General features: G+C 41.7%; 1 protein-coding gene across 1 annotated transcript in view; it reads right to left on the reverse strand.

Moving 5' to 3' along the window:
• Positions 1-16,509, reverse strand: part of EPSTI1 (epithelial stromal interaction 1 (breast)) — a 46,271-nt gene that overhangs the window by 28,370 nt on the left and 1,392 nt on the right. The window contains exons 2-5 of the mRNA XM_009583587.1: positions 8,144-8,202; positions 6,071-6,154; positions 2,249-2,322; positions 1,531-1,614 (exon numbers count right to left, since the gene is read on the reverse strand). Coding sequence (XP_009581882.1) covers positions 1,531-1,614; positions 2,249-2,322; positions 6,071-6,154; positions 8,144-8,202 — 301 coding nt within the window. The remainder of the gene's footprint in view (positions 1-1,530; positions 1,615-2,248; positions 2,323-6,070; positions 6,155-8,143; positions 8,203-16,509) is intronic.

A 16,509-nucleotide genomic window follows, 5' to 3' on the forward strand; every position in this document is an offset into this window, starting at 1 on the left:
GAAATCTCCATCAGCTCAATCGCTATTGTGGAAGACAACCCTAATAAACAAATTCAAGTTAAGAGTTCCCTTTCACGCTCCTCTGTTTTGTTTGTTTGCTTTGTGGGTATATGTTTATTTATTCAAATTAAACAGTCTGTTTGGCAAAGATGTTTGCCATGATGTTGCATTCTCCTTTAGAAGAAACTGATAGTTACAGTTTTACTACCTACAACATCTATAAAGATTTTATAATCTGTGGGAGTGAAGGTAAGGAAATTAAAGAGCATGAAAACAAAACTGATACATCAATATATTTTCTAGGTGTAACTATAAATTATAGCAGTCTTGCAACATTTTTCTTGTCCAATGCCTATGGGCAAACAACATATATTTAATAGGTGAATAAAATATAATTAATCCCCTTTCTACCATTGCTATCATCGCTGCTTCTGGAGGTATACATGAGCTGGTAACTGTTAATGACATTTTCACATGATAACATTTATTGCTCCTGTGAGCTATTGTGTATGTGCTTATCCCCAAAGAGTAATGCTAATCACTGAAAGGCTGGGAACAGACTAACCCTTACCTAGAGGCAATTAAGGCTATTTTTGTTTATGCATGCCCTCGTACGCCATCCAGTAGTCATGATCTTTTAATTAACTCTCAGCATTCAGCTTCTGCACAGAAGATAATTTTTACTGTTGTGGAGACAAAAGTTGCAAACCTGAAATCTCCCTTTCTCTCATTACTACTGTGCGCATCAGTATCATGCTCTTTCCAAAAACGTTACATTCTCAAGCGAGCGCTACTTGGTTTCCACCAGGGAGACATGAATGAACTTTTACAAAGGTTTATGCAGCACACAGGACGAGAAGATGCTTTGTGAGAATAACTAGAAAAAACAAACTCAACATAAAACCGAAGATTTGAAAGTGAGCTACCATTGGTGTCAATATATAGCAAATATTAGAAGGAAAAGTGATCTCATGTATCAGCAATACACCTGGGTGTGGAAGCCCCAGAGGGGCTGGAGGGGCATCTGAATTTCAGGGTGCACTCAGCACAATGCAGATAGACTACACTGACCTTTTCATGATTTGGATGCCTTTTCCACCATGACAGGCTGGATTTTCTTGTATTCTTCCCACGTGTACAGCAAGCAATTATGGATTTCTATAAGGTCTTTGTGCCACTTGCCACAGTCCAATCTTACAGAGAAAGCTCATGCCAAAGTGAACTATATAACCTGTATACACAACATCAATCCTGATGCTAGTGTTCTCCCTTTCTGCTAACTCTTCAGGATGGATGCAACTGAAAGGCTGGAGTTTCTGAAGAGCCAAAGGGATGCTCAAGCCCCAAAGAACACCAGGTCAGGCATCCTTCAGTCAGCTACAAAGAAAGGAGGACTGGATTTCCTAACTTCTTGATGAAACCCGGGGCCACAATTTAGTTTAATTAGCCTGTTCCATGTAGTTCAGCAAAATCAAGCATCAAGACATGAACTTTGTTATATGGCTCCAACTCTGCAGTAACCGTGTTTACCTTTTCTCTCTGAATTGCTTTCTTTTTCAGGATTTCAGCTTCTTCAGCTGCCTTTTTTGCTTTTACATATTCTTCTCTCTTGTGCTGTATGACATAAACATAGAAAATTATTTTACATTATGTATGTATACAAAGAACACATAAGGTAACTCGACTTGCCTCCTGTACTGCACATCTTTCAAACCTAAAGTGTGTTTGAGGAAAGTTTCCAGAATTTTTTCTTAAAATGAGGCACTGAATAAAGCAGGCTGCGCACCAGCTACTCCAATATTGGCTTTACAAAGACTGAGAAATCTAGGACTGATAAATGGGCATCCATGCAAGAATCACACAGCTGATTGATAACTTACAAGCATTTATACCTTTTATAACAGGAACAACATTTCTATATAAGCACTGGATGGGGTGATACATTGATCAGTTAGCCGAAGTGTGGGCAGCGTGCCGGAAGATACAGTGAGGCATATAAGTGGCTTTACCACCGTACTGGTTATCATTTTAGATATGATCTGTGATACAGGTTGCTACATATTTATAGCCAGATTTCTCTTTTTCTTTGGTGCAGAACATTTGTTTTTAGTTTTCTGCTGTGTCCTTCAGGTTTCTTGACTTTCTTTTGTCAAGCAGCTGTGCGTTGATTTTACAGCCAAATGAAACACTTCAGGAAAAGCTTTATTCTGAGTTCTTAAAATAAACAAACAAATTTATTCTTCCTGACCTTTTGCTGGTATTTAGATTGCATGAGCATCATTTGCTGGTTTTGCCTTGCTTGAGCCTCTGATTCCTTTCCACCTTAAAAAAAAAAAAAGTATAAATTGCATTTTGCATCAGCATTTTAAGTTCAAATGCCAGTCATTTCAGAACAGAGCAATATAACAGATTGGATGTATGCATATACAGGAAATTTTTCATAATTACAGTAGCTGTCTGACATTAAAGAGAACAGACAGGAGACCTTTTTGATCATTTTATCCATCCGTCAAAAGCACTAGCTTTTTATTTACAGAGCATCCACTGTATCACCCACTCTACCAGCAAATATGTCCCACAGTATATGATCAGTTCACTGAGGAACTATTCCATTTTCAGCAAACCAGTCACGCTTTGCAGATGAGTCTTCATTTTCAGATCCAGCTCTCCCCACCTTTGCTCAGTTTGTCACACACACATACAGAGACAGAAATTTTATTGCCAAAAAGTTTCTGTTTTATCAAACTGAGGAGCTTGGAGTCTCTGCCAGCTCTAATGGGATGCTATCATTTGAATATCTTCTAAGTAATGTCTTGGGGCTGAAGGAAGAATCCCCTTCCTGAAATAGAAATCAAAGCCTTTTCCCACAGACCTCATATTCACATCCAGGTAGCAGAAGGTGCCCTTTCCAAAGGCACAGGCTCCCTTTTGAGATCATCTATACCTCTAGCCATAATGTTCAGCCTTCAATTAAAAAAAAAAAAACAAAACACAAAACCAAAACCCAAAACCAAACCCACAAACAAAACAAAACAAAAAAATCCAACCACACAGAGAAAGTGATAATAGGTCTTAAGGGATGGAGGGAGTGGATTTGGTTCTATTATTCTGCTCTACTATTTTCCAAAGTATTATTTTCTTGCTTTGGGAAAGCCAGTAACGCATTCCCTCAGTGTTGCAAAAAAACCAATAGAAAAAACAACAGCCGCCCCCGCCCCATTTTGAGAATGAGGGCTGTATTTTCACCTACTGATTTTCTGAGAAGTCTCCCACTATCTGACTGTTAATTCTACAGAAACAGCTGGACTAATCTGTGCTACCTGTAAGACACCTATACTAGATCTTTCAGGAGGGATCAGCCTTCACTGAAAGTAGCTTTCTCCACTTACTAATGGAAGGTAACCAATCTTTAGGTGCTTTTGTGAGGTTCAGTGAATGGGAGATCAATTCCTTAAGTGTGGAAACACTCCTATGAATACAGATAACTACTAGTAAGATTAAGCCTGCAAGAAAGACTGGCCATCCAGTATACAAGCAACAAGCTTACAGTAGCAGTAAACACACAGCTGGCATTGTAGAGTGTCTCCTCCCCAGGTCTAGGAAATAAAATTGCTACTTAACAAGTTTTGAAACCTTTTGGATGCTTGATCTTTCTTTCTTTCTAGCCTTTTATTGGCAACATTTAACACTCTTGTGTTCACTGTACATTTCTGCACGTACTGCTGGACATCAGTTCTAAACAAGTATTTTACGGATCATTATCAGCCATTGCCTATAGCCTTTCAGCCAGGTTTAATTCATCCAAGTTGGTTTGGCTGTAATGTGTCAAATGTTTCACTGAATTCAGAGTATGTCGTGACTGGCTTTATATAATATGATCACAAAAGAGGCCATTGCATTTATCAGGCATGATTTGCTGCTCCACCCATTGCTTACAAAGGCGGGTGGAACTTGCACCCTTCATTGCTCTCATCCCTCACACCTGAAAGTTTGCCAGTCAAATATTACAGAATTGAAATCCAGAATACTTATTTCCCTATGGAAAGCATAAGTGTTAAGAAGCTTAAACTTTAAGAATTCTCTGGTGATTTGGACTAGATGTGTAGTGTCTTAAAATCACTCTGAGAAAATAACACAGGATACTTTTTTACCTCAGTGAGTACCTACAGTTGTGAAATTAGGGATGCCACTTATATCTTTTTTCTCTTTCCTTGAGCTCTCTCCTGTTCCAAATTTGTTCCTGTGGGAATGATAAGATCTAATAATCTTTGCACCTTACCTCTTTCAGAGACACTGAGCATAGCGCGTGTGTCTCAGTCTCCAGGGGTCTTTCGAAGTGGCAGCTAGACAGTGACTGAAGAGCTCATATAACCTCCTTGAATCCTTTCAGCTTTTTCTTGCCCTTTTTTTTTTCCCTGCTTTATTTGCTTCTCTCCCAAGAAAGTTTTTAAATGCAGTGGGACCAGAAGTTAAGACTCCCCACACTCTTAGTCACCGTGGGTTTGCCACCACATCCCCAGTCACGCAGCCAGCCTGCGCACATTCTGCATAGACACCGCACACCAACTTTCTGTTTTCAGATTTCACTTTCTTCAGCAAAAAGCTTTGTGGTCCTCTTGGGACAGAAGCATGTCTTCTAGGAACTGCTCACAGGCAAGAAGCAGCTAGTAGGTATGAACTCACAAAGAGCATGTCTGGCCACATGATGGTGGGAATACAGGGCTTTACACCAACTTGCAAAGGTAGGTTCACCACGGCAAACAACTGGGACTCAGGCTGCAGGGCAAAACAAACACGTGGGACCACCTTGATCCCAGAAACAAATCTGGGTTGGAGTCAGTTCAGATTCCTCCATCTCCCACCTGGTATCTATTTTTATACATAGTAAACCACCCCAAACTTATCTTGTATAGCATGGCAAAGAAAGAACCTAGTTTCCAGGTCAAGCAGATAATAGCCTGCTCTGTGTACCCTGAATTCTCCTACAACAGCCAAAAGAAGGAAGAGGAGCTCTAGTTTTACAAAACTAATACGGGCATCATTATAACCATTCACTTTGTCAGAATGAATTTTGTCCCATTTCTATTAGTGCAGTTCCTCAAGGTCATCCCATTTTTGCTGCACAGTATCCTCATCATGTTCTATACAGACGATGCTTTCAAGTTTTGTCTTGTCAGCAAGTTTCATCAGCTCTCTCCTACTTTTTGTGCCAAAGACATTAAGGAAAGATACTAAAACAAGATAGGTCTGAAGACTGGTACTTGAAAAGCATTTCTAATAACCTTTCTCCTTCTTCAGCACAACCTGCAGCCCTATTCTCTGTACAAGACTGGGAGTGTGTTGGGTTTTTTTTTTTTTGTTCTTTTTAATTATTTTTAAGCTAACCCTCAAACAGAACTAAATTAAATGCTTTATAGTGGTTACAATTGAAGAGATCCACTATGGTTCCTCTCACTTGTCCAGAAAAAAAGTTGGCTGTCTTATCAAACACATCAGTTCAATTCAGCGTGACCTAAGTTCCTGTAGCTTTTTATCCTATTTTTCATTTACCTATCTCTGCTGTTATTTTTATAAAATTGTTAAGACAGAGCCTCATGCACATTTAGCCTGCAAATGCCTGAAGCTTCAGGGATCATTTCTGCCTCTTCAGGAGCCAGCCATCAGGAAAGCACACGTACTGGCCCCTAACACAGAGGAGTTTTCTTATGGGCAAGTAGAGGGTCTGCAACATATGCTGTCCGTCTGCATGCTAATGCCAAGCGTGCGTCCCTTCAGAGACATCAACCACAGACAACGTGGTTGATAATCCACCTCTTTTTCCCAAATGTTAGTATAGATTTTCTACACTGGTCTTGACAGGTTTCTTGAGTGACAATCTATGTTGTTTTGTTTCAGAAACATCTTCATTGCCATGACCATCAAAAAGCACAGAGCACATGCAGTAGGCTCACGTTGGCCCGTATTGACACTGAATCTCTTTAATAAGTAGCATGTAATAAAAAGTGAAAAATGTCTCATATTCTGGAAAATAACATTTTGCAATTCATAATAGTTGATTCACATGTCTTACCCAGTCTCTGTGGAACCAACTTAATTGGCCCTGGCCTGTGCTTTTCCTTCCACTGCTCCAGGTCATCTAGCTCTTTCTTAGCAACTGAGCAGGTACAAAAAGAAACAAATATATGGAAGTTAGAGGCAGTACTAAAAAGCAGGCAGTATCGTTAATTGTATGTAACCCTGAAGACCCATCCAGGAACAGACAAACTTGTTCTCAAGGGGTGCAGATAACCCCCAAGAGGTTACACAGTCACTGCAATGATCAGCTAACAAGGCAAACATTTTGCCTAACTTGAGACTGTATAGTGAGAAAACCCTAGGACTCAACCCCAAAAGCAAAACAAAAAACAGCTAAGGGACTGCTAACAGACTTCTTTTTAACCCCTGGTAACCTGTAGGTAAATGCCACAGTATTTACTCCTACAGGTAAAGCAGAAGTTGTTACAATTAAGATGTTATTGCTGCATGTATGGAAATGCTTGTGGTGTAATGCTCCCCAGCAGGGAAACGAAGAATAAGTAATTTTTCCCTCCCAACCACGCGCTTCCTAAATAAAAACAGGAGGAATGCATAATTCAGCTTCATATTAAGACACTTCAACATGGGTGTCCACATGTGAGATGGTTGGCAAGCTCCCAGTGTAGTCAGTGGAAGTCTAGTCAATACAACCAGGGGCACCAGCCATATGCTTTAGGATGGCCGGTTGATGAAACTGCCCTCTCAAATCAACTGACAGAGGAAAAAAAATTCCTTTCAATAGCAAGGTGCACAAAGCCTATGGAAAGAGGAGCTGTGTTTTAGAGTAGTACCTCAGTTGCTCTAAGAGCTCAATTCACTCTTAACTAAAACCAACACGAACCGTATTTTCTAATGGTAGGCTATGGCTAACAGATGCTAACACCAGCTCCCCTCTAACAAGATAAAGCCAGTTCCTGGGCAAGTCTCTAAAGAGGCCCAAGAGAGATACCAGCTTGTTATTTCACCTTTACAACAAGCACTTATGTAGGGACTGGATTCAGTGAGTATTTCTGCCAGTATCCAAGGCAGAAGTACTTGCATGCTTCAGCCTTTGCATGCTGGTGGCACAAAGTGAAAGCAGATCTTTATTAGAGCAGCAGCACCTTTGTTGTTAGCGTCAGAGTCAGCTCTAAGATGATCTGCTTTTATTCCTCCCTCCAGAAGATTACGGTTTGGTTCAGAAGTCCATTTTCTTTCTCGCAACCAGCGGTAACCCAACCCTACAGCAGCCTGCTGGTGAAGCATTTCAGCCAAATTCACAATGTTTGAGAAGAAATGTTTTTATTGCACTGTTTCCTTGAGGGCTCAAAACGTGAGTGGTGACTGACACTCCTTCAGCTTTCATATCTTTTGCACAAATAAACAGCCAGGAGTGCAGGACTGCAGTGCTTGGTCACATCTGCATACAGAATTCATTTCATGGCTCTTTTGTTGCAACTTTTGGCAATGAAAGCTTTTTAACACATGCCTAATATTTCTGGTAGAGGTTCAGGGTGTTCCTGCTTAAATACTTTCACCAGCAAGACTTGAAGCCAAGCAAAAGCAAAGATATTTTCCATCTAAAATTATCTTTCCCATCTTCATTAAAAGATCCACCTACAATCCTTCAACGGAGATTCAAGAACCAACAATGGTTCTAGTTGCTTTAGTCTCCACATGAGAGTACTTCCAAAAATATTTCTTACTTATATTTTTCTTCTTCCTCCCCCTAACCCAGAGAGCATTCAAAGTTGGGTTCTCCAATCTGAATTCAATCCTGTAAAAGCGAGATAGAGCTAATTCCAGCTGAGTCTTGTAGAAGCCAGCTAGAATAGCTCCAGCACTGAAATTACCAAAACCCTTTTCCTGAACAAGACTCATTCTGCATGAAGTTTAGCCAGATGAGAAGTTAATAATAACAAAAGCCTATACGATGATGGAGAATGCTCATAGCACTGACTTTACTGTCACAGCTGCACAAAAGCATTGTGAAAATCAGGATAAAAGTTGCAAGAGTGATAAAGCGCACAAACCCCTAAACTTATTCAAGTAGAAATAATGTATTACCATATTGGCCAACTCAACTTACTTTGCTGCATCTGGTTTCTTCTGGTTTCGTTTGGAGTTATCAAGACATACGGGCCAACACTAAAATGAAAGAGAACACTCTTATTTTTCCTCTCTACAGAAAAACAGGACTGGAAGGGTTTCCTTCATCAGTAAGGTCAGTTTTCTGCTGCTGAAGAAGGAAGACCATTGTCTACTGGGAGAGTGCTGGGGCTGGCAGTCCTACCCCATACCTCGAGGGCACCAAGCACCTCGCAGATTTAGACAGTCTGCCCAAAAGTTGTCCAAGGAGCGTGCAAAATCATACTGTTTGTGATGGACCCAGGTAACTCGCTCTCAGCCTGAGCCTCAGTTTCCTTGTCAGCCTTGTGTTTGTCAGGCACCGGGAATTCCTTAGGCATATTTATCTTGCTGTCATGCCTAGGTGCGACTCATTGAATGAGGACAAAGGCCGTGTTTTGCTAGACTTAATTCAAAATATAGTTGCTGTCTCAAGGAGCTATCAATCTAACATGACAGCAAAGAGGCAGCACAGGGTTCAGAGTGTATTAGAGACTCGAGGTGATCAAGAGAGTGATGAAAACATGTCAGTTCCATTTGGAGAAAACAAAGGGGTTTATCTACACGGTGTGTTGTGTGGGTACGAGTTTACACTGCTCCTGCTCAGCAGAAGTTAAACCACAGGGGTGCAGGTTACCAGGAATGCACTAAGCAGCAGCTGGCCTCACGTATCAGAGCAAGCTCACATCTCTCTGCAGCATTCGGCAGGGTTTTCGTTGCACGCATGGGCACAAATATTTCATCTGACTTCATCGCGGGGAAGGCCCAAGGAGAAAAACAGAAAACAAAGAATAATGAGGGGTGAAGGCTGAGTCTCTTAAAAGAAAAAGGGGCCACAGGAGGTGGCCAGAGGACAAGCTAGGAAGCAGAGAGAGCACAGTTCGCTGTGGAAAAGTAATGAGAGAATGAGGCCCGAGACTAAGGCTGAAAAGGGGAATGAAAATCATGCAAAGAGATCAAAGTGCAAAAAGCTCCCTGCTGCCGTATCACTGTAATTCAGGATTTGGGAAGGAAAGTATTTATATCCAATTACCTCTTCCTCTTTGAAGACTTATTCTAGGAGGATGTGGATTAATTTATGAGATTAAACTAGTAAAGATAGAGCTGCGAGCTCTAATGGTGCCATTTAATATGATCTTTTCCCTTCCTGCCAGCATACTCTGGTGCCCGTGAGGCTGTTCTTCACCTCTCCACCGAATCCCAGACCCTCAAAAGGCAGGAGCTAAGAGAGCAGCGATGCCCCTCCGGCATTTGCGGCACAATTGCAACAGTTACTTAAAAGAAGTTTTGACAACCCATCCTGCTTATGGCATAACATTCCCCATCAGTGATGGTTTTTCAGATTTTTCTTTATTTGATGGAGTAGTAGCATTTACAATTTATCCCAAACTGCTTTTGACAAGCTGCTGTACATTTTATCAGTTTCAAGATTTTTTTTAGTAGTTTTTCTTGGCTGTTTCAGATATTAAGATCATATTTCTCTCAAGTTCATACATAAAAATTATTAAGTACCTTTTACACTCCCCTCCCTTCATCAGTGAAAAAAATGACTGGAATTGCAAGTAGCAAGGCTACATATTTTCCCCCCAAAAAACCATCAGTGCATCTCAGACGTCCCACTGCTTCACAACACTAGAGGGCAGAAGAGTTTTTATATCATCAGATGTACTTTAATGACTTCAAACAGTGTTTGGCTGGTTGTTTTTTTAAAATTAGGAATCAAATTAAAAAGAAAGCATGGACGTCGGCATGTCTGCACATGTATGAGAAACCACGATATCAAATCTAGCCCTTATGCCATGAATCATTTCCTTTATCTGCTTCTGCTTTTTGGCTGGAAGGCTCAGAGTGGGGGCCACTCTTCCGACATCTGAGCGTGGTCATTATCCAGGAGCTCAGAAGAATGGCACGTGAAACACAGCAAAGATCAATCAGTTTACGAAAGGGGCAGAGGTGACAGTACACTTACCGCCAGGGAAAGCTCCGCTATGTTTTCCAAAGAGCAGCGTAAGAGTCGTCACGCTTAAGAGAGTGCTTACTTAAAGGTCAATTTGGTTTCCATGTTATTGATATAAAGGCAAAGTTAAAATAAAATGAGGATGTCAAGTCTCCATTGGGGAGGGAAAGGGAGAACAGGATACCAACTTTGCGTTGTCTTTTACCTAATGCTTATACTTCGGTTTAGTCCAAGTTAACAAAAAAAAAAAAAAAAAAAAAGGAAAAAAGAGCATTAGTGAGTTTATCTAATTTTATAGTGTTCACCTTGGTCTCTGGAAAGATAGATATGTAAGAGTGTAGCTTTGGGTACTGGGATCAGGGGGAAGGAAGAGCGAGCACATGGTAAACTTCTTGTGGGGTGGGTGAAAGTCAGGGTATGAACCGGTCCTTGCTTTTCTAGCCTACAGCAGGAGAGGAGCCAGATGAGCTGTTGCCTGAGAGACACCATCTGTCCTACCAGTTCTAATGCTAAAATTAAAATCCACACCTAGCATCCCTCATTTTCTTGATTTTTTTTTGAAGGGAAGAAAGTTAATGCAAAAACCCACCACCAGCTTTCACCTTGTGTTTTAGCCAGTTTGCAGGATATTGCATGTCATTTCTTTGTTCAGACAAAACCTCTGATCCAATAAAGCCTATAAAACCCACTACAGCCTGTCAATTTAATATTCCAGTCAGTTCCTGAGTTGCCACAGTAGCCATAAGTCTGGAGCAAATTATCCTACTTACCTGGGTAGCAATTAAGGAAATGTGAAGATTTGAAGCTATCAGTGATGTGCAGACCTTTTGTACTTTATACCAATATACGAAGTACTTCAAAATCCACAACCAGAAAAGATGATAAAGAATTTAACTTTTCAGGTTCCCTAATAATGATTCTTATAAGCCTATCTTTGAGGTAGGGTTGTTTTATAACTAAAAATACAGAAGTCACTGGGGGAGGGGGGCAGAACATCTTACCCAGGTTACAGCTCTTCAAAAAAGAGAAACAAATTGTCTTCTAACTTTATAGATCGTATTAATCTTGATGAGACTTTTTTTGGTTTATTTTCTCCACAGAAGATGGGAATGTATTGACTAATTACACAGACTGAACAGATATTAATGAGAGCAAGAAAGTTAAAACCCCGTAAGAGAAAGTATCTGTACTGAAGTAAAACCAAAAAGCAACCTCATACGATTTTTCAGATAGACATCAAATACCACAGTAGTGGGAAGATAAACACCTCTATAACTATATATAAATAGATAGATATAGAAACATTTCAATCAGGAGATACATGCAATACAGTCATAGAAAATCTGCAAAGATAGTTTACAGTTTGAGTGACCAGCAACACAGAGAACACTGTGTCTGCACCTTAAATTCTGAATCCTGTGTGTAACTCTACCCATCTAACTAGCACCACTCAAGGACCCTTTTTCAATGCTTTCAGGGTACAGACCACAGAAACCTTTGTCCTACTTTCTTTCAGGTTTGTATAAAATAGTTTATTTCTAAACATGAAAAAACACATGAGAGCTGCCGTTCACCAATAATGTTTCTTGCAGAGCTGTGCCCTCCCGTTTTTTCTCAAGCCTGCTCCAGCCATCCACCACTGGGGAGCTTTCCAAATGAAGTGTGAAATAGTTTAAAGAGTTACAAAAGTAACGGCTGTTATAAACTATTTCCAGTTCCACTGTGTTTTATACTGTGGGTGCATTGGTACGTGAATGCCACATAGCTGAAAGCTAAATATTTCACTCTGCTGGGCAATGTGCTCTCTGTAAGAGACAGAAACCAAGGAGCATGTAGTGGGAGAGCAACACAAATGACTAAAAAGACCTGGGCGGGTTCCGTCTGGAGGAAGGACTCAAGGGAAGATATAGGTGAAATACTGCATTACATAATATGTTAAGACTGAATTTAAAACAGAAAAGGGACCAAACTGCCAAAGACAATTGTCGAAACTCCTTCAAAGATACGCTAAGCTGAACTTTGCATTCAGTTATCAGGAACTGTTTTAAGAGCAGCCAAGTCCACGCCACCAGAAAGTATTCTTTTCACCAAGGGTCCCATGCCTGATGGAGCAGCCATATGCTGCTAAGCACCACGGAAGCTGCCAAATCAGAGGGCTACAAGATGCCAAATCCCAGCGAGCAGACAACAACTGTCCTGTAGGTATCCCTATTTCGCAATGCACACACAGCCAGATGCTAAGGATAACTGACAGCCACAGTTCTAGACCTCAGTCGAGCAATATGCTTTTGTGCCCCAGTGGTGCCATAAGCAGAGCTCTGGGAGGGTGTACAAACCTTGCATGTGGCTTTGGGGCTCTGGCTTTCCATCTTTATCAGCAGCAGCATCTTACCAGTTTACAGCTCAGAAACAAAACTGAATTACTGGGGCTTAACATTATACACTGTCTGATTCATCTTAGCTGCCTGTGTGCTCTTGACACAAGAGGCAGAAAATAAACTGCATTAGCAGAAAATGTTTACCATCAAAAGTCTCTGTTCATGGATTTTGTCCGGTGTTTGCCACAGGCTAGGAGGACACTTAATTACCACAGTTCAGCTGATGTCTGGAAGCTTATTAAGCCAGGGTAACTCACTTCTGTATCTGGTCCCTCTGGTTAGCGAAAGCTTTCATTAAAATGGCCAACATTTTTGCCATAGTGAGGCCTCAGGATAAAACAAAGAGTTAAATCCTGTAGAAGTGAACTGGCATGGGGAAGGAGCGAGAAGGAAAACAGCAGCAGAGAGAGGCCCAGGAGAAGGTATGAGTCAGAAACAAGCAGGGAAGCAACAGACCTGCAGTTCTGCCGTTGGCACCCAAGTCTCAATTTTCTGGTACCCACAAGCTTGTAGAGAAATACCTGAAGTTAAAATTTGGTCCAAAGAGTAAAACTGAATGTCAGAACTGAATTTCCAAGAGCTAAGATGGGGCTTGGATTCAGCAGCTTGGTTTGGGCTCAACATGCAATAGCACAGTGAAAAGAACAGCAGGTGCTTCAACCAGCACCCCACTTGGTGCAGTAAACGCATCGGTGCTGGAAGACGATCTTAACCACCCCCTAAAGCTCCAAGGAAATTGTCACAGTGATGGATCAAATCAGGGAGCCAAGGGATAGCTCTCAGCCCAAACTTGGCTCGCAGCACAGCTTTCTCTCTTCCCTGAAAACGCTAACGTGCCGTTAGTCAGCATACGCTCGTGGGCAGACTACACCAACGGGAGAGAGTTCGCTGTGGCAGTGCGGTAGACTAACATCGGACCCAACAAAGTCTATGAAGTCAGATGCGGCCATGCTCATGCTGTCCCCAGGTCCCAAAGCAGCTCAGTTACCTCAGCGCAGCACAGTGCCAGCGATGCAGCGAGCGTGCCAGAGCCAGCTGGAGCACCTGGTAATCACTAGCCGTGAGGAGCGCAGAGCATCCCTACGTGGGCAGGCCAGGCACTGGGCTTGGCAACACCAGCGCTGAGCCGAGCCACCCCCCGCAGGGGCGGCCGTGTGTTGCGAGCCGGGCTTGCCAGCACGCCTGGAGAGCTGAGCAGGTCAGACGCTGTACCACATGAAGATTAAGACCTAAGCTAGTGGCACGTTCATCTCTGCTTCCCCCACTTTCTTTTCAACAATATATTTCCTCCTCCTCTGCCTCTGCACCACAGTATTTGCTGTCCTTTTATTGCCCCTGCCCAAACACAGTATCCTCCCATATGTTCCTTATCCATTGTCTCACCACAGCCCCTCATCAAGCTATGCATCAAGAGAACATGTCGGGGCTTGTGCAAACCAAGCTCTTCCAAGAAAGCCTTCTAATACAGTAGTTAAAAGGACTTCCTTCTCTCCACGCACGCGTTATGAGGAACGCAGCAACCCCCATCATCCAGACCAACAGAAATCTTACTGCGTAGTTATCCTCTTACACGGACTCAGCCACCAAACACTTGGCTGGAGATAAGGATGGCTACTGACCACGTTGAAGCCAGGCATCTCTGAATCGCCCCACTGGGCTGTAAAGATTAGTCCATCAGCCTGAAAGATAGAGAGTTGGGAGATTTCTCCTGTGCAGCAAATGGAGAGCTCATCTCTAAACAGATTGTCCATCATTCAAATTACCCTTCTAGCGCTCCCACCAGTGGCAGGGCAGTGGGCAAAACAAGCATTTTGCTAAGCATCCACCTCCAGTTTCATAGACTAATTTGGTGTTTTTAAAAAGAAATATCAGATCGTGAAAGAAAATAAAATTTTCAGAAGAACTGCTAAGTATACTCTATCAGCAAAAGATTGAGAGGTCTTACAACACTATAGATTTTTTTTTTTTTTAATTCAGGATGAAGATTGGAAAAGGAAGGAAAGAAAGCCGTGATGGATTTGGCTCAGGCAGTCAAAGCATACAATTTTGCAAGTCAAGCATTCTAGTAACTCTGCTCTCCTTTCACACAAAATGATGAGGGACTGTTACTAGCGACAATATATCTTCAGATTTTATTATTTTGAATTTGATTTTTTTAATGGGTTTTACCAGAACCAATATTATTCTTGCCAGCTTTAAAGGCGCCAAGGACATTCTGCTGACTGGAGGCAGCATTTTCTTTTTCAGGCACTAGCTATAGTTCAGCCTCTAATTTCCCCACTTTCCTCCACCTTTTCTTCTGTACAGACTTTTGTTTCTGAATAGACATGAACAGGAGCAATTTGGGAATTCACTTTTTACAAGTTAATTTCATGGCACTTAGCAGACAAAGTGAAGTAACTTAAATGCAAGCTTATTATTATAAGCAGTTTCAAGCACTTGTCATCCTGGTGATTTTTTCTCCATGGCCTGAAACCACGTCCTATATATAACTGGAGGGGGATGTGCAAAGTTTCATTTCAATTTTGCATTTAACAAGTATTCTTCTTAACTTAATTGGGACCATTTTATTATTACTTCTCAGCGTCGACATATCATATAAGGGCTTTTCCAAAGAAAGAGAAAAATTACCCTCTAATACCAGTTGCCCACCTTGTACTTTTTAATAGTCAACTTTGAATATCAACTAGTGGATGAGAATACAATATGCCATGTCCCACACATATTTCATGTGTCCAGTCTACATGAAAGGTCACCGGATCTCACCCTAAGATGCTGCTAAGGTGTTTTCCCCACTCCCAATTGCTGTGAGGCACAGCCTGAGACCGAGAGCTTGCGTGGAAACACCACACACACGCACACAGAGGCTTCATCAGAAACTCCAATTCCTGCTTTGCTGGCAGCAAAATCATATCCTGGCTGTTTCCAGAAAATAGCAAGCAGCACACAAGTTGGAATAGAGCCACTCCTTGGCACAGAGGTATCCTGCTTGGGCCCCTCATGTTCCCTCTGCTACACATATTCCTGAAAGCCTTCCGCTTAATGCTAGTCTGTGCATTTTCTCTTCTACTGACAGCCTATGACTTCAGCTCTCCAACAGCTCTGTTCAACCCTTGGTTATCCTAGAGCCTGAAAACCTGGACTATTCTGAGGGTGTCCTAGTATTTTAGTTCGAAAGATCACATTCAAAAGGATTGATGGCTAAAAGGCTGAGTCAGCTTTATCACTGCTAAAATGGTATTTTAATCTTTCTTGAAGCGTAACTTGAGGTAACGGAACAAAGATAATAACAATGAATGAAATAGTTAATTTTTGTTTTAAGAATAAAGATCTCCCCTTGTCTGCTTCAGTATTTCAGATACCATCTACCACTTTAATGTGGGTTAGTTAAGGAAATTGCAGTTTAAGCGGCTTCATCTCCTCCAAACTGACTGCTAGCATCCCCCTCCCCCAGGGAAGGGAGCAAACTCCAGTCTTGTTCACTTATTTTTTTTATTTGTTTTCCACTCATATTACGTGGTTTCTCTTTGAACCTGCCTTTCCCTCATTCCTTCTTCTCACTAACTACATACTAATGCAGACTTTCATTTGTACACTCCAGGTTTAGTAATGAATTCTTTCTTACAGCTTTATGAAGACACAGAGATAATCCTTTGTATCGCATAGCAAAAAATATTAAGCGCACAGTCCTTGCAGTAGATGCACAACAGCTTTCTCTCTGCGAGCATCATATAAAGATGAAAAAGGGAACAGGGCTTTAAATTATTCTTCCCCAAAAGCTTGCCTAGTTTTAGGGGGGATCCCATCAGCCGGTCAGAATCTGTGTGAATATATTTGCTCTAGCCTTAAATTCTGCGGGGAGCTCAGGATAACCAACTGATAAAGTATTTACCTAACCTATACCAGGGGGTTTGTATCCCAGACTAAATCCGGGCAAAGACAGTTATACCGACGGGAAAATTCCCACTACCCCCTGCCCCCCCCCCGCCCCCC

This window comes from Fulmarus glacialis, unplaced genomic scaffold, assembly GCF_000690835.1.
Source record: "Fulmarus glacialis isolate BGI_N327 unplaced genomic scaffold, ASM69083v1 scaffold4158, whole genome shotgun sequence".
Lineage (NCBI taxonomy): Eukaryota > Metazoa > Chordata > Aves > Procellariiformes > Procellariidae > Fulmarus > Fulmarus glacialis.